The sequence below is a fragment of the Penicillium atrosanguineum genome (genome assembly GCF_028827265.1).
Source record: "Penicillium atrosanguineum strain IBT 20685 chromosome Unknown utg000001l_segment0_segment0, whole genome shotgun sequence".
Classification (NCBI taxonomy): domain Eukaryota; kingdom Fungi; phylum Ascomycota; class Eurotiomycetes; order Eurotiales; family Aspergillaceae; genus Penicillium; species Penicillium atrosanguineum.
The window spans coordinates 1991337-2009404 of NW_026623133.1; the positions used below are offsets into that span (position 1 = coordinate 1991337).

Consider the following 18068-nt stretch of genomic DNA (forward strand, 5'->3'; position numbering starts at 1 on the left):
GCGATCTCCAGTCAAATATGGAAGTCGACTCGAAGTCGACTCGCTGCTGAGATTTCTTCTTCGGTCATTTTCTTTCCTTCGGTTTTTATCTGGCGCATGGAGCGATCTCAAGGCTCATTTAGTACTTCGTCTTCAAAATGCGGATTGGGTTCCCAGTCCATGGTTTTGATGCTTTTCTTGCTCGTTCCCACGGGGGACACTAATGATGGTTATGATTTGCATCCACGTTGATGCCATGTATCTAGCACGATACCACAGCAATTCAAATAACTTTGCCCTCTAATAGTCCATCGTAAATTTTCTACGGAAATATCGTGACTCCCTTCCTCGTCAAGGGTATTCCTTTGTGGCCTGCGGTGTGAGGCTTAGTAGCAGTTGCGTCGGAACATATTCTGTTCCATGGTTCTGTGACTACTTTCTTGCATAGTCTTCGTTGTCCTAATCCAAATATCTTATTTACCTCGTGCGCCCCGAAAATAGATACGCCGGGGTAGTCATGACTAAGCGCTCAATCGAGCTAGCGTGTCTCCGCGTGTCCCTGCTACAGCGTCATGTCCGTTGCTCCTGAGTCTCAACCTCCCCTGGGGCATCTGCATTCCTTTCTACCTTTGTGGTCTATCCGCGGTTCTTCTGCATCTTTTTGTTCCATGCGAGCGACGTGTTAATAATGTTCTCCTCGTCGAATTCCTTCCTCGGCGGTGGTGGTGGTGGCCGCCCAGGCCAGGCACCATTCATGCAGCAACAGCAGCAACAGCCAACATACTCGCAATCCCCCCAGGGCCAACAGCAGCCGCCAATGCAGCAGCCTCAGCCAACAGGATTTGCGCCGCAGCCAACTGGCTTTGCCGGTCAGCCGTCGCCGTTCGGTAACTCGCAGCTTCAACCTCAGCCCACCGGATTCCCCGCGGGACAGCTCCAGCCGCAGTTCACTGGCTTCCCTGGACAGCAACCACAACAAGCGCAGCAGCAATTTCAGCAGCAGCAAAATTTGCAACCTCAATATACCGGATTTCCCCCTCAGAATCAGCCTCAGAGCCAGTCGCAGCCGCCACTCCCTCAACTTCAGCTCCCCCAGGCTACGGGACTCCCTTCCCGATTGAAGACTTCGTCCGACGTCGCAAACTCCTTTCAAGATAATGGTGTCTCCGGAACCCCCCGCAAGTGCCACCGAAGACTGGTTCAAAGATCCCGAGTATCCGGCTCTCTTTCATCACAGCACAGGACCAGGCCAAGTTTGAGCAGCTATTCAGGTCTGCTGTTGGGAATGAAAAGACATTGGACGGTATGTATATGTCTGGATTTATCGCCGGAATAAGGGTCATTTGCTGACTTTAATTTTTAGGCGAGAAAGCGAGGGATCTTCTCCTTCGCTCCAAGCTCGCAGGCTCCGACCTTTCTAAGATCTGGGTTCTATCAGATACCACCAAGTCGGGACAGTTGTTCTTCCCAGAGTTCGCACTGGCTATGTACCTGTGTAACATACGTCTAACTGGTCGTGAAATGCCTGCCTCTTTGCCCGAGACAATCAAGAATGAGGTTTCTAGCATGGTTGACATTATCTCCTTCGATGTCCCTGACTCGGCACCAGCGCCGGCGCCGCGAACCAATGCGCCCAACTTCGACGCGCCTCTTCTGGAAAACAAGTCTACGCCGCCCATTGTCCAGCAGCCCCAGCCTCAGCAAGCGAGCAATACTCAGCTACTTAACCAGTTGACTGCGCAGCCCACCGGGTTTTTCCCTCAGCCTACTGGCATGCAGCCTCAACAGACCGGCTTCCCAGGACAAAATCAGGCGCAGTTCCTTCAATCGCAACAGACAGGGTTCATGGCTAACCCGCAAGCTACGGGATACACCGGCCCCCGGCCCCCAATGCCTCCAATGCCTACTGGCTTTGCCTCAAACCTCAGCCCTGCACAGACTGGTGGCCTGGCTGTGCAACCTACGGGGCTCACGGCACAGCCTACTGGTATTCCTGGCCAGTGGGGTTTCATCAACACCCCGGCACAAGGCTTGCCTAATATCGAGGCTATGAAGCAGCAGCTCATGCCTCAACCTGGTCGTGAGGGTGGTTTCAACATGGCCAATCTCTCCGGCAATGCCAAAGTTGCCTGGGCCATCACCAAGGAAGAAAAGAAAATCTACGACGACCTGTTCCGCGCCTGGGATGGATTCCATAAGGGATTTATTGGCGGCGAAACTGCCATTGAGATCATGGGTCAAAGTGGATTGAACCGGAAAGATTTGGAGCGAATCTGGACTTTGGCCGACCCTCACAACCGCGGCCGTCTCAACATGGATGAGTTCGCTGTTGGCATGCATTTGATCTATCGAGCTTTGAACGGTTATCCGGTGCCTAGCCGCCTCCCTCCGGAGCTTATTCCCCCGTCTACAAGGCACTTAAATGATTCTATCGGAACTGTCAAATCACTTTTGTCACAGGACGCCGAGTCGCGGAAGACATCTGGAGCTTTCTTGCAGCCCCAGAAGACCGGTGTTAGCTATCTCAAAGACCACTCGTTCCGTGGTGGTAGTGGACAACCCGGAGCCGGCCGTAAGGATGCGACAATGTTCAAGAACAATGATGCCGCGGGCGGCTACCGTTCGAGTGCCCGCCGTCGTGTTGGTAACGACGCCCGTACTCCATCACCTGGTGCCTCCCAGACCTCCGAGGGAGACGAGCTGTCAGTGGACCAGCTGCGAAAAAAGATCCGTGAGGCTAAGGTCATGCTGGATGCCGTTGACTTCCAGGATGAGAACCGGGCTGAGGATGACGAGTCTCTTGATCGCCAGGACCGCCGTGAGGCAGAGAGCCTCATGGACCGTATCCGTCGCGTACAAGATGACATTGACACCCACCCCAATGCCTCGTTCCGTCAATTGGATAGCGGGGCGGAGCGTAGGGCCCTTCGTCGTCAGCTCCAGTCTTATGAGGACCAGGTCCCACAGGTCGCATCTGACGTTCGACGCGTTGAGCGTGAAATTTCCGATGCAAAGCTTGAGCTGTTCCGTCTTAGGGATGCCAAAGCCCATCCCGGCAGCGCTCAGACCATCGTGGGTACTGGTCCTGGCGGGGCAGTGACCGAAGCCGATCGCATCAAAGCTCGCGCTCGTGCCCGTATGCAGGCCCGCGCTGCCGAGCTGGCTGGCCGCCCAGCCCCTGCCACTGAAGATGATGATGGACAGGCTGCTCGCCGACTGGAAGCCGAGAGTGCGAATGCCAAGGCTGAGTGGGAGCGCAACGACACTATGACTCGTGATGTCGAGGAAAGCGTTCGGGACTTCACCCGCAGTCTGGAGGACAGTCTCCGCGAGGAAGGACAAAACTCTACCCGAGATCATGAGAAGCGACGTTGGGAGGATGCCCTGGGCGTTGAAGACATTACCCGTGACTTCATCTACGACCTCAGCCGCAACAGCCGGACTGCCAATGTCCGCAAAGAAGAGTATGTTACGCCGAGGATCGTTGTGAGTGGGCTAAGCTAACAAAGTGAAACAGGCGCGATAGATCTCTCCATGAGCGGCCCCGTTATGAATCCCCAGCTTCCGATTCACCTGCTGCACGGCCTTCCGTGCCAGCTTCGACCGGCTCTTCGGGCTCTGCTCCCGGTAACACGCACGAGGATCGTGTGGCGGCTGCCAGGGAGCGTGCGCAGAAGCGCATTGCTGAGCGTATGGCCGCTGCCGGCCTGAAACCTGCCGACTCGGCCGAAACTTTGACCCAGCGCCAGGAGAGAGAGAAGAGAGAACGCGAAGAGCGCGTGAGGCGTGCCGAAGAAGAGGATGCTAAGCGAGACGCCGAGAGACAGCGCCGTCTAGCTGAGGAGAAGGGTGGTCCTAGTGCCGCGGCTCCCAAGGCTGCTGGCAAGAAACCACCCCCAGCACCTCCTACTCGCAGAGCCCGAACTGATAGTGCGGGCCAGGCTGATGCGAAGAAGGCTGAAGAGGCCAAGGCAGAGCAGGCTGTTCGCGAGGAGGCCATCAAGGAGGAGCAGGAGGCACAGGAGGCGGAGACCAAGCGTCTTGAGTAAGCTTGTCTTGACTCCATGATTCGTAATCGTGCTTTTGCTAACTTAATCACAGATCCGAGGCCGATGATTTCCAGAAAGAGAAGGACGCCCAGGCAGCTCGCCTGATGGCCCTTGAGGAGCAGGTCCGACAAGGCAAGATCAAGAAGCAGGAGGAGAAACGCCGCAGGGAGGAAGCTGCTCGCATGGCTAAGGACCAGGAGGCCAAGATGGAAGCCCAGCGTGCTGAACTTGAAGCTGCCAGGGAACGTGAGCGCCAGTTGCAGCGCGAGCTGGAGGGCCTGGATGAAGAAAGCTCCTCTGACGATGAAGGACCTGAGAGCATCACTCCCCAGGATAGCACTCCCACTCAGAGCCAGGTTCTGTCCGCACCACCTGTCCCTATTGTTTCTATTCCGGAGCCCCCAGTGGCCCCTGCCCCCGAGCCCGAGAAAGAGCCCAGCCCAGCCACTTCCGAGGAGAAATTTACAGCTCCCATTACTACACCTGACGCGGAGTCGAAGAACCCCTACTTCAAGTCCCTTGGACAGCCTACCGAGCCTACCCAAGCAACTTCGCCGGTGGCGCAGTCCACCAACCCGTTCCACCGCCTCGCTCAACAAGAGAAGCAAGAGCCTTCCAAGCCCACTTTCACTGGGGCCGGACCCTTGGAGCGCAAGACCCGCACGCGCCCTGAGGAGGATGACGACTGGTCCAACGCCGGTTCCGATTTTGACTCGTCTGATGATGAGGATGAGCGGCCCGGCGGTGGCAGCGCCAAACAGCTTGCCAGCATCCTGTTCGGTACAATGGCACCCCCACGTCCTTTGAGCGCAATGGACGAAGATAATTCCGCTACGCCTGTCCAGGCCAGCCCTATCGCGCCCCCGCCTCCTCCCGCGCCTCTCGCGCCTTACGCTGTCGAGCCCGAGGCCGGAGACAGTGCCCCGATTTCTCCCCCTCCTCCCCCCTCCCGGTGCGGTGCCTCCTCCTCCCCCTCCTCCACCTCCGCCCCCTGGAGGTGCCCCAGTTGTTGCACCCCCCCTCCACCTCCTGTTCCTGGTGCTCCTGCAGCTCCGCCTCCGCCTCCTCCGGGAGCTCCCCCGGGAGCTCCCCTCCCCCTGCCCCCCGGCGCCTGGCGGCGCGGGTGGAGGTCATTCCGCCCTGCTTGCATCCATTCAAGCTGGAAAGGGTCTCAAGAAGGTGCAGACCAACGACCGCAGCACGAGTTCCTCGGCTGGGCATGTGCTGTGAGGTAGTAATTAGAACATAATTGTACAGAAATGGACGGGCTTGAAGGTAGCTATTTTGTTTGTTCATTCCATTCTTGGTGATACGCCTATGCTATATGAGGGCGATGATGATAGTTTAGCTATTATGTATTCCATTCACAATATTCGTTGAGATTCTGCTTTACATGATCCAACACTTCGAATTCCACGTAATCATAGAAGATCTAGGAGGTCATCCACCATGGACTTTGGAACAAGGTAGATACTCGATTAGATGTTGTTAAACCGACCATGCATTCCATGTACAGATTAACAGAACTACAGATCATAGCAGGGATGCCTGCATCATGCAAAAAGAACCACCAAAATAGATATGATATCAACCATCAAAACAGTACGTTGGTAATGCACCCAACACCAATGCCAATCCGAAAGAAAAGACTCAAATGCGTATAAACATCATGATGCAATCTCGGCAATTACATTCCCCAATGTACTCAAACACCAAACCACAATCAACCCCCACCCGATCTTGCGATCCATTCTCCAGCCGTTCAACGGGATAACGATGAGAAGACCAACGAGTACGACCAGCAGAGTAGCCCCGCTAATAACCAAGACTTTGGAAATGGCAATCTCATATGGAGCTTCGATAGCGATCTCATCATGTCCCCGAGGCGCATGGCCTCCGTTCAAGGTCATGTATAGACCGCCCAGGCCGATTCCAAGTAAGATGTTAAGCATGGGACCACCGAAGCAGGCGCTCAGTGCCATGACGGGGTATCCAAGTCTCGCGACTGTGATATCAGCCACGAGATCGCCAAGAGAGTTACCGACTGCGAAGACGGTCAATCCCAATAACGAGTCTGAAATGTCCAGAATGACACCGATGGTCTTCAGGAGGGAGACGACTTCAGTGGCGATTGTTGCGATCCATGCTATGGCGACCAGGAAGCCTAGGAGGGCTAGGAAAGGACGCCAGGAGTCGGGGAGGGGAGCAGCGCGCTGTTCGGAGGGATCTTGCTCGGACTGATCGCTGCTTTGGTGCCAGGGACGGCGGCGGGTTGAGACGATGAGAGCTGCAAGGCAGAGGAATGAGAAGAGGAGGGACACCAGAGTTGGTAAGATGAGGTTGCGAGGGTCGTTGTCTTCGTCGATGGCGGTCCATGCGATGAGGGTGAAGAAAAAGGGGCCGGTAAAGAGTTGAGTTCCGATGAGCCAGCGGTTCCAGTCTTTGGCTGGTAGATGGCAGTCTGGGGTATCGAGGTGTGGTGCTGGGGCTGGAAGTTCCGAGTCCCAACGTGGACGACCGGGGCGGTATTGTTCAGAGTGTGACTTGCGGTGGGGGTGGGAAGTTTGAACATCTGGGAAAGAGTCATGGTGGTCGTGGCCCGGGTGGATGAGAGGGCTATCAGCCGGGAGACTGATCCTGGGAGCTCGATATTCATCATCTCTAACCCGGTCAATAATTACAGCCGGCACCGAATCGGGATCGGCAGACTCGGGGCCTTGAGGCTCGATGATTGGAACGGTGATGGTGAGGAGAAATACGCTGGGCGCTGCGACAATTCCTAGCAAACGCTCGGCGATGCCCTTGGATTTCCAGGTAGCCAAGGTAGGAAAGAGGGTGCAGCCGATCCGCTTCGGAGGAGGGAAGGCTGAAGGCCACAACTTTCTGAAGTATAGTCGGAACGAGGAACTTTCGTTGGCCATCTCATCGAGGCCATCGTGGAATAGCAACTGTTCTGACGGGCTCGCTGCCGGCATGGGGAGATAGATACTAGGGGGGCGAGGATGTGGAGAAGACGATCCATCAACGAACGCGGGGAACGGTGCAGCAGGGCTCTCTGGGGTAAGCGCAGAATTATAGCTTCCAGGTCCCCCTCGAGGGGAAATTGAAAGTGGAGAACGCTCATGAGTGGCCCCAGTTTGGTAATTGGGAGCGTGGAACGCATCTGGCGGTGCCAAAAGGTCCGGTGTTTGAGGGAAACCCGGCGCCCACAGGGCTTTGATTTGGTGAAGGAAATTCAGACGATGAGGGAGAGGCTGTCAAGGCTGCGCTGGTATCTATGCGGAGAAATTGAGGCGGCTCCATGGCTGGGTCGTTCGAAGGCCGTCTCACAGTAAGACGCGGAGTTTCGTCGGTTCGTCGGTTTAACACGCTGGTATCAAGCCTTAATCCATCAGCACCGTTGGCCGACACGGCTCGTGCTCGGGGACCTTCTGCGCTGAGAGGTGACAGACGGTCATTGTATCCCGTGGGTCTGCTAGCGCGAGGATGCGATGCAATCGATCGAGTGTCAAAAGGCTGGGAAGAATTATCGCCATCGTCCGAGTAGCTGCTCAAGCTGATGGTTGGCTTATGGCTGCGTGATTTCTGAAGCGAATGAAGCACGGATTGAAATTCCAGAGCACCGACGAGACTTGGCCGAATTGGGTTCATGGTGTTTCGCCGTGATCTATTTGGAGGCCGATAGACATGCATGTTATCGCTAATCTCGGCCAGATATCGGTTACGAGTCTCGTCATCCTCATCTTCCTCCTCCTTCCAGATGGGAACTGCTTCGGCTCGTTCCAACATGTCAAAGTCATCTGTGGATGCTCCGCGGAGAAGACTTCGTGACTCCGAGGCCACACCTGGGTCGTCATCTTCCATGGTTTGTTCCACCTCCAACTCCTGGTTGTCCGGGATGTGAAAGTGAGTTCGTGCGGCAAGATCTCGTTCGTACCTTCGGCGGCGGCGAACCAGATACCAGTGCCAGGTTACAACCATGAAAACATAGAAGGCATACAAAGCCACCATGGCGGCTGACTCCCAGACATGAAGCCTGCCATCGGCCAACAAAAACATACTGAAGCTGACAGCTATAATAAAGTAGCCCACATCTCGGACGAAACTCCGGCGCGCTACCTTGAAGGGTCGGACCAAAGCCATAGAGCCTGCAACTACAGACGTGATGAAACTGGCCGCTCCAATCAATTCACCAATCGCAAGACTCCCGCTATTCGACCGCATTGCGGCAAAGGTCGAGAAGACATCGGGACTGCCATTTCCAAATGCGAGGAACGTCACGCCCGTTAGGCTTTCGCTCAGTCCCAAGACGCTTGCTAGCGTACTTAGGTCAATGCACAAGAAATCACTGGCCGCGATTCCGATGGTGCTGAATAGTAGCGACAGCCAAAGAATCAAGATCATGAAGGCCACCGGCTTCGCATCGGACAGGGAGCAATAGTACAGCTGGAGATAAGAGAGTAGGCCATCTTGATGGTCGGGGCAGTTGTCGCGAACATAAGAACACTGATCTTTGACGTCTCGTACGAGGCGGCACTGTAATCAAGTCACACAGAGTATCATTTAGCTTTCCACATCATTTCGCGAGGGAGAGGAGTGGTTTGTACCTCTGGTTCTTTTTCCCGCTTGAGAAGGGAGACACCCGCTGCTGTGCGCTGATGTACCTGTCCAGATCCAATATTTCTGACGGCGAATGTGAGAGCGACAAGGGTGGTGAACACAAGGATGCTTGTGTAGAATGGTCGCGTGGAGTACCGAGGGCCTTTGCGGACGGCAGGCTGCAGGAATGAGGGTAGCGCGTTCATGATGGCGTCTCCAATAGCTGCATTGTGACCCCGGATAGTATTGACCGAATCCCCAAATCAAGACAATGCCAGATTCACAGAGGAGAAGATCTATCTTCCATTGAACCTGGTCCACTCAGGTGCGGGTGAGTGATGAGTGCGGTGATGTCAGCCTAGCGCAGGCGTGGCTGCCGAGTGGGCCAATGCGCTAATCTCCACGCGCATGCCGATGCTGCCCAGCTGATAAGGTACAGTGACAACTAAGACATGGAAGAATGTATCGAATTTTGTAAGGATACGTGAGGGACAGCCGGCTTTTACATGAGGCAGATTTAATTGTCAAGTATCTCTCGAGGTTAACTCTCGCAAAAACGTGGAAACCTGCTCGTCATTGGACACCTGATTTGCCAGGCAATAATTAAAACATGTGATTTTCTGCGCGTCTGGTCTTCTCTGACCGCCGGATGTTTGTTGACTTCCCCATTTGTTTGGACCGCCCCTCTTGCGCCTGCAACCACCACCGACCACCTACGTTACCATCCTGTTATCCCCTGCTGGGGGAAACCGCAACCATGCCCCGCGTAGCGAACAAAGTGCATCGCCGCTCCGGCGGCAGCACATCTACCCCGCAGAAGAACTCGCCGATCAAGTGCGTTTACCACCCTTATATACAAAACCGGAGTCCAACGGGGTACTAACCGCGCATTAGAATCCCCTTGAATGATGATATGGGCGAGAAGGCGGCGCGGAACCAAGCCCGCCAGGCGCTCCAAGACCTCCAGATGAACCAGATCAAAGCCGCAGTGAAGACGCCCATGCCCAACCGCCGATACCGCGACGGAAGCGAGAGCCCTACAACAACACCCCGAGGCTCCGGTCATCGAGGCCGTGAAAGCGATGTCAATGGCCGCGCAGTGACGCCGATGAAGCGCGTGCCCATTTTAGCCAACTTTGAGGAGTGGATGAAGATGGCTACCGATAACAAGATCAACGCCAACAACTCCTGGAACTTTGCGCTCATCGATTACTTCCACGATATGTCCCTTTTGAGGGAGGGAGACAGTGTCAACTTCCAGAAGGCCAGTTGCACTCTGGATGGATGTGTGAAGATCTATACCAGCCGTGTGGATAGTGTTGCTACGGAGACTGGAAAGCTGTTGAGCGGTTTGGCTGATAGTCGCGACAAGCGCGGGCGCGAAGCCGATGCGGAGGGCGACGAAGATGAGGATGAGGATGGAGAGGAGGGTGGTGCGCGCAAGTCGCGCAAGAAGGTATGCAATTCCGGAATCACAGGGTCCGGTAAAGCGCACGGCTAACAAAGCCGTTACAGACACGGTCACACGAGGCAACGTTAGCCCCATCTTTCAACTCTCTACAATTGAAGAAGTTCGAGCTGGAGTTCGCTGTTGATCCGCTGTTCAAGAAGGCGTCCGCCGATTTTGATGAAGGAGGTGCCAAAGGTCTGCTGCTTAATCACCTTGCCATCGATGGAGTTGGAAAGATCGTCTTTGACAGTAGCGATGATGCTGTGGATGATTCTGCCAAGACCGATGGCGATCGTGAGGAGACTGAGGGCCCTGAAGACCCTGAATCCCAAGGCGAGAAGGCCAAATCAGTCCAGCGAGCTAGTGACACCTTCGAGGACGATTCAGATATCGACATCGCTTCTCTTGCGGCTCAGTTCTTCCCTGACCTGGATCGCATTGACGAACAGGATGTCTGTCCATCCCTCAAGAACTTCAGTCTGGGTGACCCCAGTGGCTCGCTGGATCTTCCTCTGCTCAAGGCCCCCGAGGAGTGGCGGCAAGACAAGAACCCCGATGGCCTCCCGGAGGATCCATCGGGAATCATGCTTGATGACGATAATGCGGTTGGCTTCGACGACGATGATGACTTGGCCGGTTTTGACTTAAGTGGCGATGCCGGCTTCGGTGATGGTGGAGAGGTCTGGGCTCGAGAGGCCGCCTTGGAGCCAATGCTCAAGGTTCACAGGATGGACGATGGTGACAACGAGGATGGCGAAGATCATGACGAGGACGCATATGCCATTTCCATGTCCCACAATCCAAGCAAACAAGACCACGAGAACATCCTCAGCTACTTCGACAATGCGCTTCAGAAGAACTGGGCCGGCCCAGAACACTGGAAGATTCGGAGAATCAAGGAGCACACTGCTGCTAGCACAAATGCTGCGCCCAAGCAGAAGAAAGAGAAGGAGCCCTTCGAGATCGATTTCGGGGCGCCACTGGATTCTGCTGTCGCTGAGTTGATCTATATGCCGGCCAGCTCTAATTCCGCCATCTCCCTCCCTAAAACCCAATGGAAGACCAAGGGTCGCAACTTGCTGCCTGATGACAAGCACTTCAACTCACGCAACTTGTTGCGCTTGTTCCTCAAGCCCAAGGCCCGCTTGGGCTCAAAGAAACTACTGGGTCGACGCACAACCCTCAGTCGGCCAGAACAAACGTCCGGAAATGGGGATATGGACGAGGCATTTTGGGCAAACCACAAAGTCGAGGACAACGCCGAGAACGACGGTGCTCCTGGTGCCTATGATGCCAACTTCTTCGCTGATGATGATGGCCTTGCTTTCCCTAACGGCATGGATCTGGATGATGACGACGACAATCTGCCATTTGCTGATGCGCGGGAGATGCTCTCGCCTGCTGCCGATGGGCGTCCAGTCACGTCACAAGGTGAAGGTGGAGCAACCGGTCTTTCTGCATTGCTTAATATGGTCGGCGCCACGCCTGGCCGTCCCGGCGCTGGTGGATACGGCTCACAATTGGTCACACAAGGTGGGCGCCGTGCACGACCGGACTATGTCAACTATGCCCGTGTGGCTAAGAAGGTGGACGTGCGACGCCTCAAGGTGGAGATGTGGAGGGGTATGGGTGAGCGGTTGATTGCCGCCACCGACTTCGACTCTGCCTCACAACCCGAGCCTTCGGTTGAGCCTGAAACCGAGTCCGATGCTCCTGAGCCGCCTACACCGCAGGCCACTAGCCCAGAGAAACCGACAGACTCCAAGAATGACAGCCGTTTACGATTCACACAAATTATGAACTCGCTCAAGACAGTCTACCCAGCCGAGACATTACGCGACATTAGCACATCCTTCGGATTCATTTGTCTTCTCCATCTGGCCAACGAACAAGGCCTTATCCTGGAGAGTGATATGGATAAGATCGCCAATGGCGCCAGCACACTGGAAGAGATCTTCGTGAGCCGAGACGGGAATGCCATCTTGGAGGAAGCACATATCTAAGTTGTTTCTCTTTTACATGTACAGTCCACTATCTGGGTAGAGCACCACGGATCATGTGTTGGTCATGAGTAATGGGAAGCCTATTTTTGGCATGAATTTGCTAGATCCGCGGAGTTGGCTGGTTTTTTTTTTTTTGCAGAGTGGCGCTTTGGATTCTTTTCAATTTGATTCATTATAATGCAGATATCTTGCATTAACCTTGAGAAATGGACTTTCCAACGTAGATGAGGAAATTTTGACTTGATCTCAGCAAATCATTCTTGCTCAACTTTGCGCCCCATGTACTCCCCCACTAAACCCAAAAAAGAAGCAGACCCCCATATACAACGCCAACAACAAAATCATCCCTCGTCAAGATACAACCCCCAAAGAAGCATAAACAGGAGGTTCAACATCCGCAAAGACCTCCCTACAAGTCCCACTCTCCAACGCTCTCAAAACATGGCTCTGATTCCCTAGTACGGACTCCAAATCCACCTCCAACAGCCTAGGACACGAAACATGATCACCATACGCCGGAGGCGGATTACTACAATCCTGCAACACCTTCCCCCTCACCAGCGCATCAGATCCAATCGTACTTGGCGTCATATAAATATTAAACGGAACGCTTTCAGTAATCTGCTCACAAATTAGCTCCAATCCATTTCCAAAAAAAAAAAAAAAAAATCCCCCCCAAGAACTCAAGGAAAGAGGGGAGTAAAAATACCTCAACATCACTCTGTTCATTTCCATCCACACTCCTAAATTCAGCCCTGACAGCAAGAATATGCTCAATCTTAATCGTCTTGGTACTGATACTCTGCGAAGCCTCATCCAGCGCCTGCGGCAACCGAATCATCTTACAAACCCTCCAGTCCGTATTCGGGGATTCCTCGAAATCAAACTTCTTCGATACGAGCGTGTGGCTTCGCGCGGAGCGAATGGTGTGGATATTGTAGCGCGCGGACTGGGCTGCTGTAGCATCGATTTTGAGGTTATGTTTCTCGATGACCTCGATTGTGATTTTGGAGAGGGTTGTTTGTTTTTCTGAGCCTGTCCAGAGGGCTATGTTGACTGGGAAGACGGAGCCAAAGGGGATCTGGTTTGATGGGAGGGTTATGCGGTGGTTGAGACCGTGGGCGTGTTCTGTTTGGGACTCTTCTGTCTGGATTGGGTGTTAGGTCTTAAGTGCGGACTGTATACGGGGAAGGGGTGCTTGGAGATACCGGAGAGACGTAGGGGATTGAGTCTGGGTTCTCGAGCTCGGAGCTATATTTGTAGATCTGGAGTGGTTGGGAGATCACGATGTCTTTGAGATAGGGGCGGTTGATGACGGCGTCGACTTGGTATGTGTGGTATTTGTTCGGGCCGAATGATGAGTCGGATATATCTGCTGGTAAGGGGATGCTGAAAGGGAACTTGTAGTTTCCGGCTGCCATGGAGAATGAGCGACGGCCTCTTGAGGATGCGATCGGTTGCTCTAGTTCGAACGTGCGGTGTTGGGCGCGTTCAGTCACTAGAAAGCCATCGCCGGGGCTTTGAATGGAAAAATTAGAGTTAGCCTGCGTGAACAGTAGGTTGATGGAATATCATATGTCTTACATCGTGAGTATACCCCGAAGGCGCACCTTAATGCTCTTAATATAGACATTTTGGCACAGAGAGATGCAGAACTGCCCCGAGACCGAGGTTGAGGACTCAGTAGTCTGAGCTCTTGGTATAAAGAAGCATGACTTCTCGAGACTATATAAAAAGTTTGTCTTAGTGTTACAACCCCGAGAGGTGGAAGGATGCAGTCAAAATGACATACCTAAGCTCATAGCTTGCCTTGTTCTTGCAGAACATCCTGTCGATATCTATAAGGAGCCTAGAGTCGCACAGGAGACTTTAAGGTATACTGAAGAAATCCTGAAATCCTATATCCCTTGCATTGCGTATGCTTGGATTTTGCTGCTACTTAACTACGCAATTGACTCGACATAGCGGGCGGTTAGATTTCCCAATTAGGAAGGGTTCCGCCATTCCAGTTCAGCAAGGAGATAAAACATCGACCGTCACGCGAACATAGCGGATGACGGAGAACTAAAAGAAAGGAGAATAGTGCCAGCATCATGACAGTCTATTGGCTACAATATTCGCCTAGGGTAGAGAAAAGAGGGGTGCCAAGTACACGTAAATTCAATAAGCCTTCCAAATAGGTATCTTCTCCCAAAACTCCACACGCCCTGCATCAAAGCCCGTGCCCAGGTAATTAAGCGTTCAAGTGCAAAGTACCAGCTATGTCCAAGATTTCATCTCATCGCATGGTTTTCTGATTTTCCTTCCTCTCTTTTTTTGAACTGGTTTTTTTTTTTGATTTATGGGCATTTGACTTGAAAAGCCCAACGCCTCTTCAACGCCATACAAATCCACATGCACATCTATTTGTGCTCCGCAGATGGGAAAGCCGGCATCATAGGACTGGCATAGGCGTTCGGAATAGGCACGGCGCCGTAATCCGTCTCGCCCGGCGCAGCAGCCATGTGCTGTGGCTCACTTGGCGGCGGAGATGGAGACTTGGAATATGTCGAAGGAGCTGCAGGAATAGGCGGAGAATGGAATCCATCCTGGGCCATCTGCGGCGTGGGCTGCTGGACCTTGATGGGCGGGGCCTGGAGCTGGAAGCTCGGGACAGGGCGGGTTGGCGAGCGGGGAGAAGCGTACTGGGTTGTCGTGTTCAGCTCACCCTTCTCGGCGGACGAATATGGATCAACCGCATGGGCGGCGTAGAAGGGTGACTTGGGCGGGTAGGATGAGAACCCTGCGAAGCCTGGGGTATTGGGGGCAGATTGGATGTGCAATTGCGCCAGGTAAAGATCGTTGCGTGCATTGTCGCGGCGGTCCATTGACTTCATGAGACGGCGCTTGGTCCAGAGACGGTATAGAACGACGGCGTATATCAGAATAGCAAGAACTTCGATGACGACTTCAATAATGGCGCAGACGAGGCCCCAGTCCTGGGAGAGTTAGTTTTGAAAGTATGTGAGGCTAAGCAGAGGCTAACTCACCTGAAGACGGCACAAAAGAGCATAGTCAACCGCACTATGGTAGATCTCCTCACGTGTATTCTGAGCGCAAGACCAACCCCACATATCTTTGCTGTTGCCAGAGGATTTGGAGTGCTGGTAGATGGCGGCGCCAACAATCCACATAATCAAACTGAAGAAGAAGAAGCAGATTGAAAAAGTGGTATAGTAGATGGCGGTCTTTTCAGCCCGTCGATGGCCGCCCTTCCAGTATCCCCAAAAGACAATGAGACATGCAAAGAGGGAGACGCAAGACATGCCCAAAAGCAAATACTGAGCCCATGGGTTGGTTCCCTCTGCCCAAGCAGGCAGACTGTTTCGTGCCGGGATAGTCTTGGTCGCGTTGAAGATGGTCAGAGTCACTGTCAGCAGAGACAACACGATCAGACTGCAGCCGAAGTTGACGAAACGAAGGAAGATCTTCGCGATACGAACGCGAAGCTTGATCCTCTGGGAAAGAATTAGTATATTTAACTAAGATGGATCAAGAGCGATTACGTACCAAATCACGAGCGTTTTCCTTTTCGGCGTGCTGCTCCTGCTTCCCGAGCATATACTCCTCACGGAAGGTTGGGCTGAGGGGATTCAACGAAACCGCTGATTTGGGTACCCTCAATCCAGTTCGAAGAGGCGATGCCGGCGGCATCGTGTCCTCTGCTTGTGCGGGGTCGTTGACATACCCGAAACCCACATCACCGACGCCGCCAGACTGTGTCTTGGGAGGATCGGCAAAGGGAGATCGGGCAGACTGCTCGATAGGCGAGTGAATCGTCGTGGCCTCAGCGAAGCGAGCTGTGCGGGGACTCTTCAGCGAAGCACCGCTGCTCTCGGAGGAGCTGCGGGTCTCCTGTGTTGTGTGCTGAGGTGGAGCGCCCATTGCGCTGTGGTAAGAGGCACGAGTAAGATCCGCGGGAACGACGGGTTCGTAGGTCAGAGGAGAGTTATTATGGCTGTCACCGTAGATCGACATCGAAGCGATGAACAACGGACGCAATACAAAAGCAACGCAATTAGATCAAGAGAACCGGCTCTTGACAGAAATCCGGGTTCAGAAAGGCTCCCGGGAAGTGGAAGAGCTCGACGGCGAGTCAGTCTGGAGGGCAAACCACCTGGGTGTGACAACAGCTGAGCTCTATAAACTTATCGGATCACCTTGAAACACCGTGTGCGAGGCCTGCGTCCACGGGTATGCGCAATTAACCAGTCAAGGCAGTGATGGTGATCAAAAAGAGAAGACACTTGAGGAGGGAAAGATCAGGCCAGGGCAGGCTTGAATATCAATCAACGGTGAGCGCCCACTGGCCTCAGAGGCGGGGGTTGCAAATGCAGGCCATGCCTCCTCATCACTCGTGCCGGGCCAGAGTAAGCGCCCGGGGGAATATCGCGCATGAGCCACTGGGAGCATGATTGGATTGGAGCCAAGCTAGATGAAGTTGGGCGAGGAGTCAAAGTGCGGATTGCCACAGTGATAGGCGAGTGTGACTGGAAGCAAGGTGATCAGTCAAGCTTGTCACAGTGGAACCCGTAGCCAGTCAAATGCGCTAGATGAGGGTTGTTGCTCCTCACGATGCACGCCCATCACCTCAGCCGGCGCTAACCTCGCCGATCGTCTGGCCAACCACGATTGTTGTAGAACCGCTCAATTTGGGGCCTTTCGAGGGAATGAGTGTTGTGAGGGTGCACAACCTGACAAGATGGACGAGACAAAAATACTAGCCAACCACTACCATGTATACTCCGTCGCACAGGGGCAATCAGCACCGCTCCCCAATTCAACATGATGGGACGTTGTGTCTGTGCGCATATTCTATTTTCACCAGCCGACTTATTTGATGCCCTGAAGCCGTGGCGTTGGGCTTGAGATGGACCCTGAAGATAAATCGACCGAGGGTGTGTTGAGGGTGTGTTCCGGGTAATGATTGGAATGGCCTACGCTGACAGGCCTCGCTCATTCCTGAAATACTGAGCCAATCGCTTCCGATCCAAATTATCTTGGGTGGCTGGATGGTATGATGGCGAGGTGTTCGAGTCCATGGGTGAGTCTACGTATCTCAACACATCTCATGCAGATGCCCGGCCTATCGTTTTGGAGTGCCGAGTCATGTCGAAAATATGCATTATCTAGGGCAGAACTCCTTAAACAGATCAGTCTAGCATCAAGAAATATTCACCTGGTTGTCAAAAGTCTATCAGTAGAGTATTGGAACTGTTCCTTGATGTGACAATGCACTCGAAAAGAGTAGAATGCATGAAGCGACAGAAATCTGCACTTCTGATCACCTCATGTGATTTACGCACTGTCATGTGATGTGATGCCGACGAGACTCCCAGAGAGTGAATCATGTGCTTTGTGGTTGACATAATAGTGGACGGCCAGGAGTGATTTTCTCTTCGTTTTTTACTGTCACGCTGGGTCATCAAGGTCCTCCGTGGCAACGCGAACGAGAAGATTCGCTACGAGGCAGGGACTTTATGCCTGCCTCCAAGAAGATTGTCCAGATATACCAATACCCAAGCTTTGTGGCTTTACTCTCTCATCCCGTGAAATGGCATGGCACTAGCAGCAATGTCAGCGTCGAGGACCCCTATCTCCTAATCCTATTAGTTTACTCGAATTGGACATATGCCCTTCTTTTCGCGCACTATCCATTTCATCTGTCGCCAAGTTCTATCCTGCCCGGGTGGCTAGGGGATCTTATTCCATCAAAGTATGCCCATCATCGAAACGGGAGCTTATGTCTGCTGTTGGCTACGGGCTGATCGAATTCATTAATGAAACACAAAGAGAGACGCTCTCCAATACGTGACCTCCATTACCTAGAATTGGCTCGCTCACCATCGACAACCACGGCTTGCAACTGACAAATAGACCACTCTCGGAGGAGATAGAAATCCTGGGAAATGAGGAGATGCCCACTAACATGCCCCCTCTGCTCTGAGA

General features: G+C 53.5%; 5 protein-coding genes across 5 annotated transcripts; 2 read left to right on the forward strand and 3 right to left on the reverse strand.

Annotated features, from left to right (window-relative positions):
* Window positions 1-667: 667 nt before the first annotated feature.
* On the forward strand, window positions 668-5263 carry pan1 (actin cytoskeleton-regulatory complex protein PAN1; the record flags this gene model as incomplete). The annotated part of the gene is made up of 5 exons (XM_056880827.1): window positions 668-1177; window positions 1222-1282; window positions 1343-3443; window positions 3497-4024; window positions 4081-5263. The coding sequence occupies 5 exons, from the start codon at window positions 668-670 to the stop codon at window positions 5261-5263; spliced, it is 4383 nt and encodes a 1460-aa protein (XP_056746065.1).
* Window positions 5264-5695: 432 nt separating this feature from the next.
* N7443_000772 (sodium/calcium exchanger protein) lies at window positions 5696-8833 on the reverse strand (the record flags this gene model as incomplete). The annotated part of the gene is made up of 3 exons (XM_056880828.1): window positions 5696-7282; window positions 7359-8564; window positions 8636-8833. The coding sequence occupies 3 exons, from the start codon at window positions 8831-8833 to the stop codon at window positions 5696-5698; spliced, it is 2991 nt and encodes a 996-aa protein (XP_056746066.1).
* Window positions 8834-9384: 551 nt separating this feature from the next.
* On the forward strand, window positions 9385-12080 carry N7443_000773 (condensin subunit BRN1; the record flags this gene model as incomplete). Its single annotated transcript, XM_056880829.1, has 3 exons — window positions 9385-9461; window positions 9522-10083; window positions 10143-12080. 3 exons carry the CDS (start codon window positions 9385-9387, stop codon window positions 12078-12080), a joined length of 2577 nt encoding a protein of 858 aa, XP_056746067.1.
* A 351-nt stretch (window positions 12081-12431) lies between these two features.
* Window positions 12432-13907, reverse strand: N7443_000774 (arrestin family protein; the record flags this gene model as incomplete). Its single annotated transcript, XM_056880830.1, has 5 exons — window positions 12432-12701; window positions 12790-13227; window positions 13289-13598; window positions 13665-13805; window positions 13873-13907. 5 exons carry the CDS (start codon window positions 13905-13907, stop codon window positions 12432-12434), a joined length of 1194 nt encoding a protein of 397 aa, XP_056746068.1.
* A 575-nt stretch (window positions 13908-14482) lies between these two features.
* N7443_000775 (uncharacterized protein) lies at window positions 14483-16097 on the reverse strand (the record flags this gene model as incomplete). The annotated part of the gene is made up of 3 exons (XM_056880831.1): window positions 14483-15058; window positions 15110-15577; window positions 15630-16097. The coding sequence occupies 3 exons, from the start codon at window positions 16095-16097 to the stop codon at window positions 14483-14485; spliced, it is 1512 nt and encodes a 503-aa protein (XP_056746069.1).
* Window positions 16098-18068: the final 1971 nt, after the last annotated feature.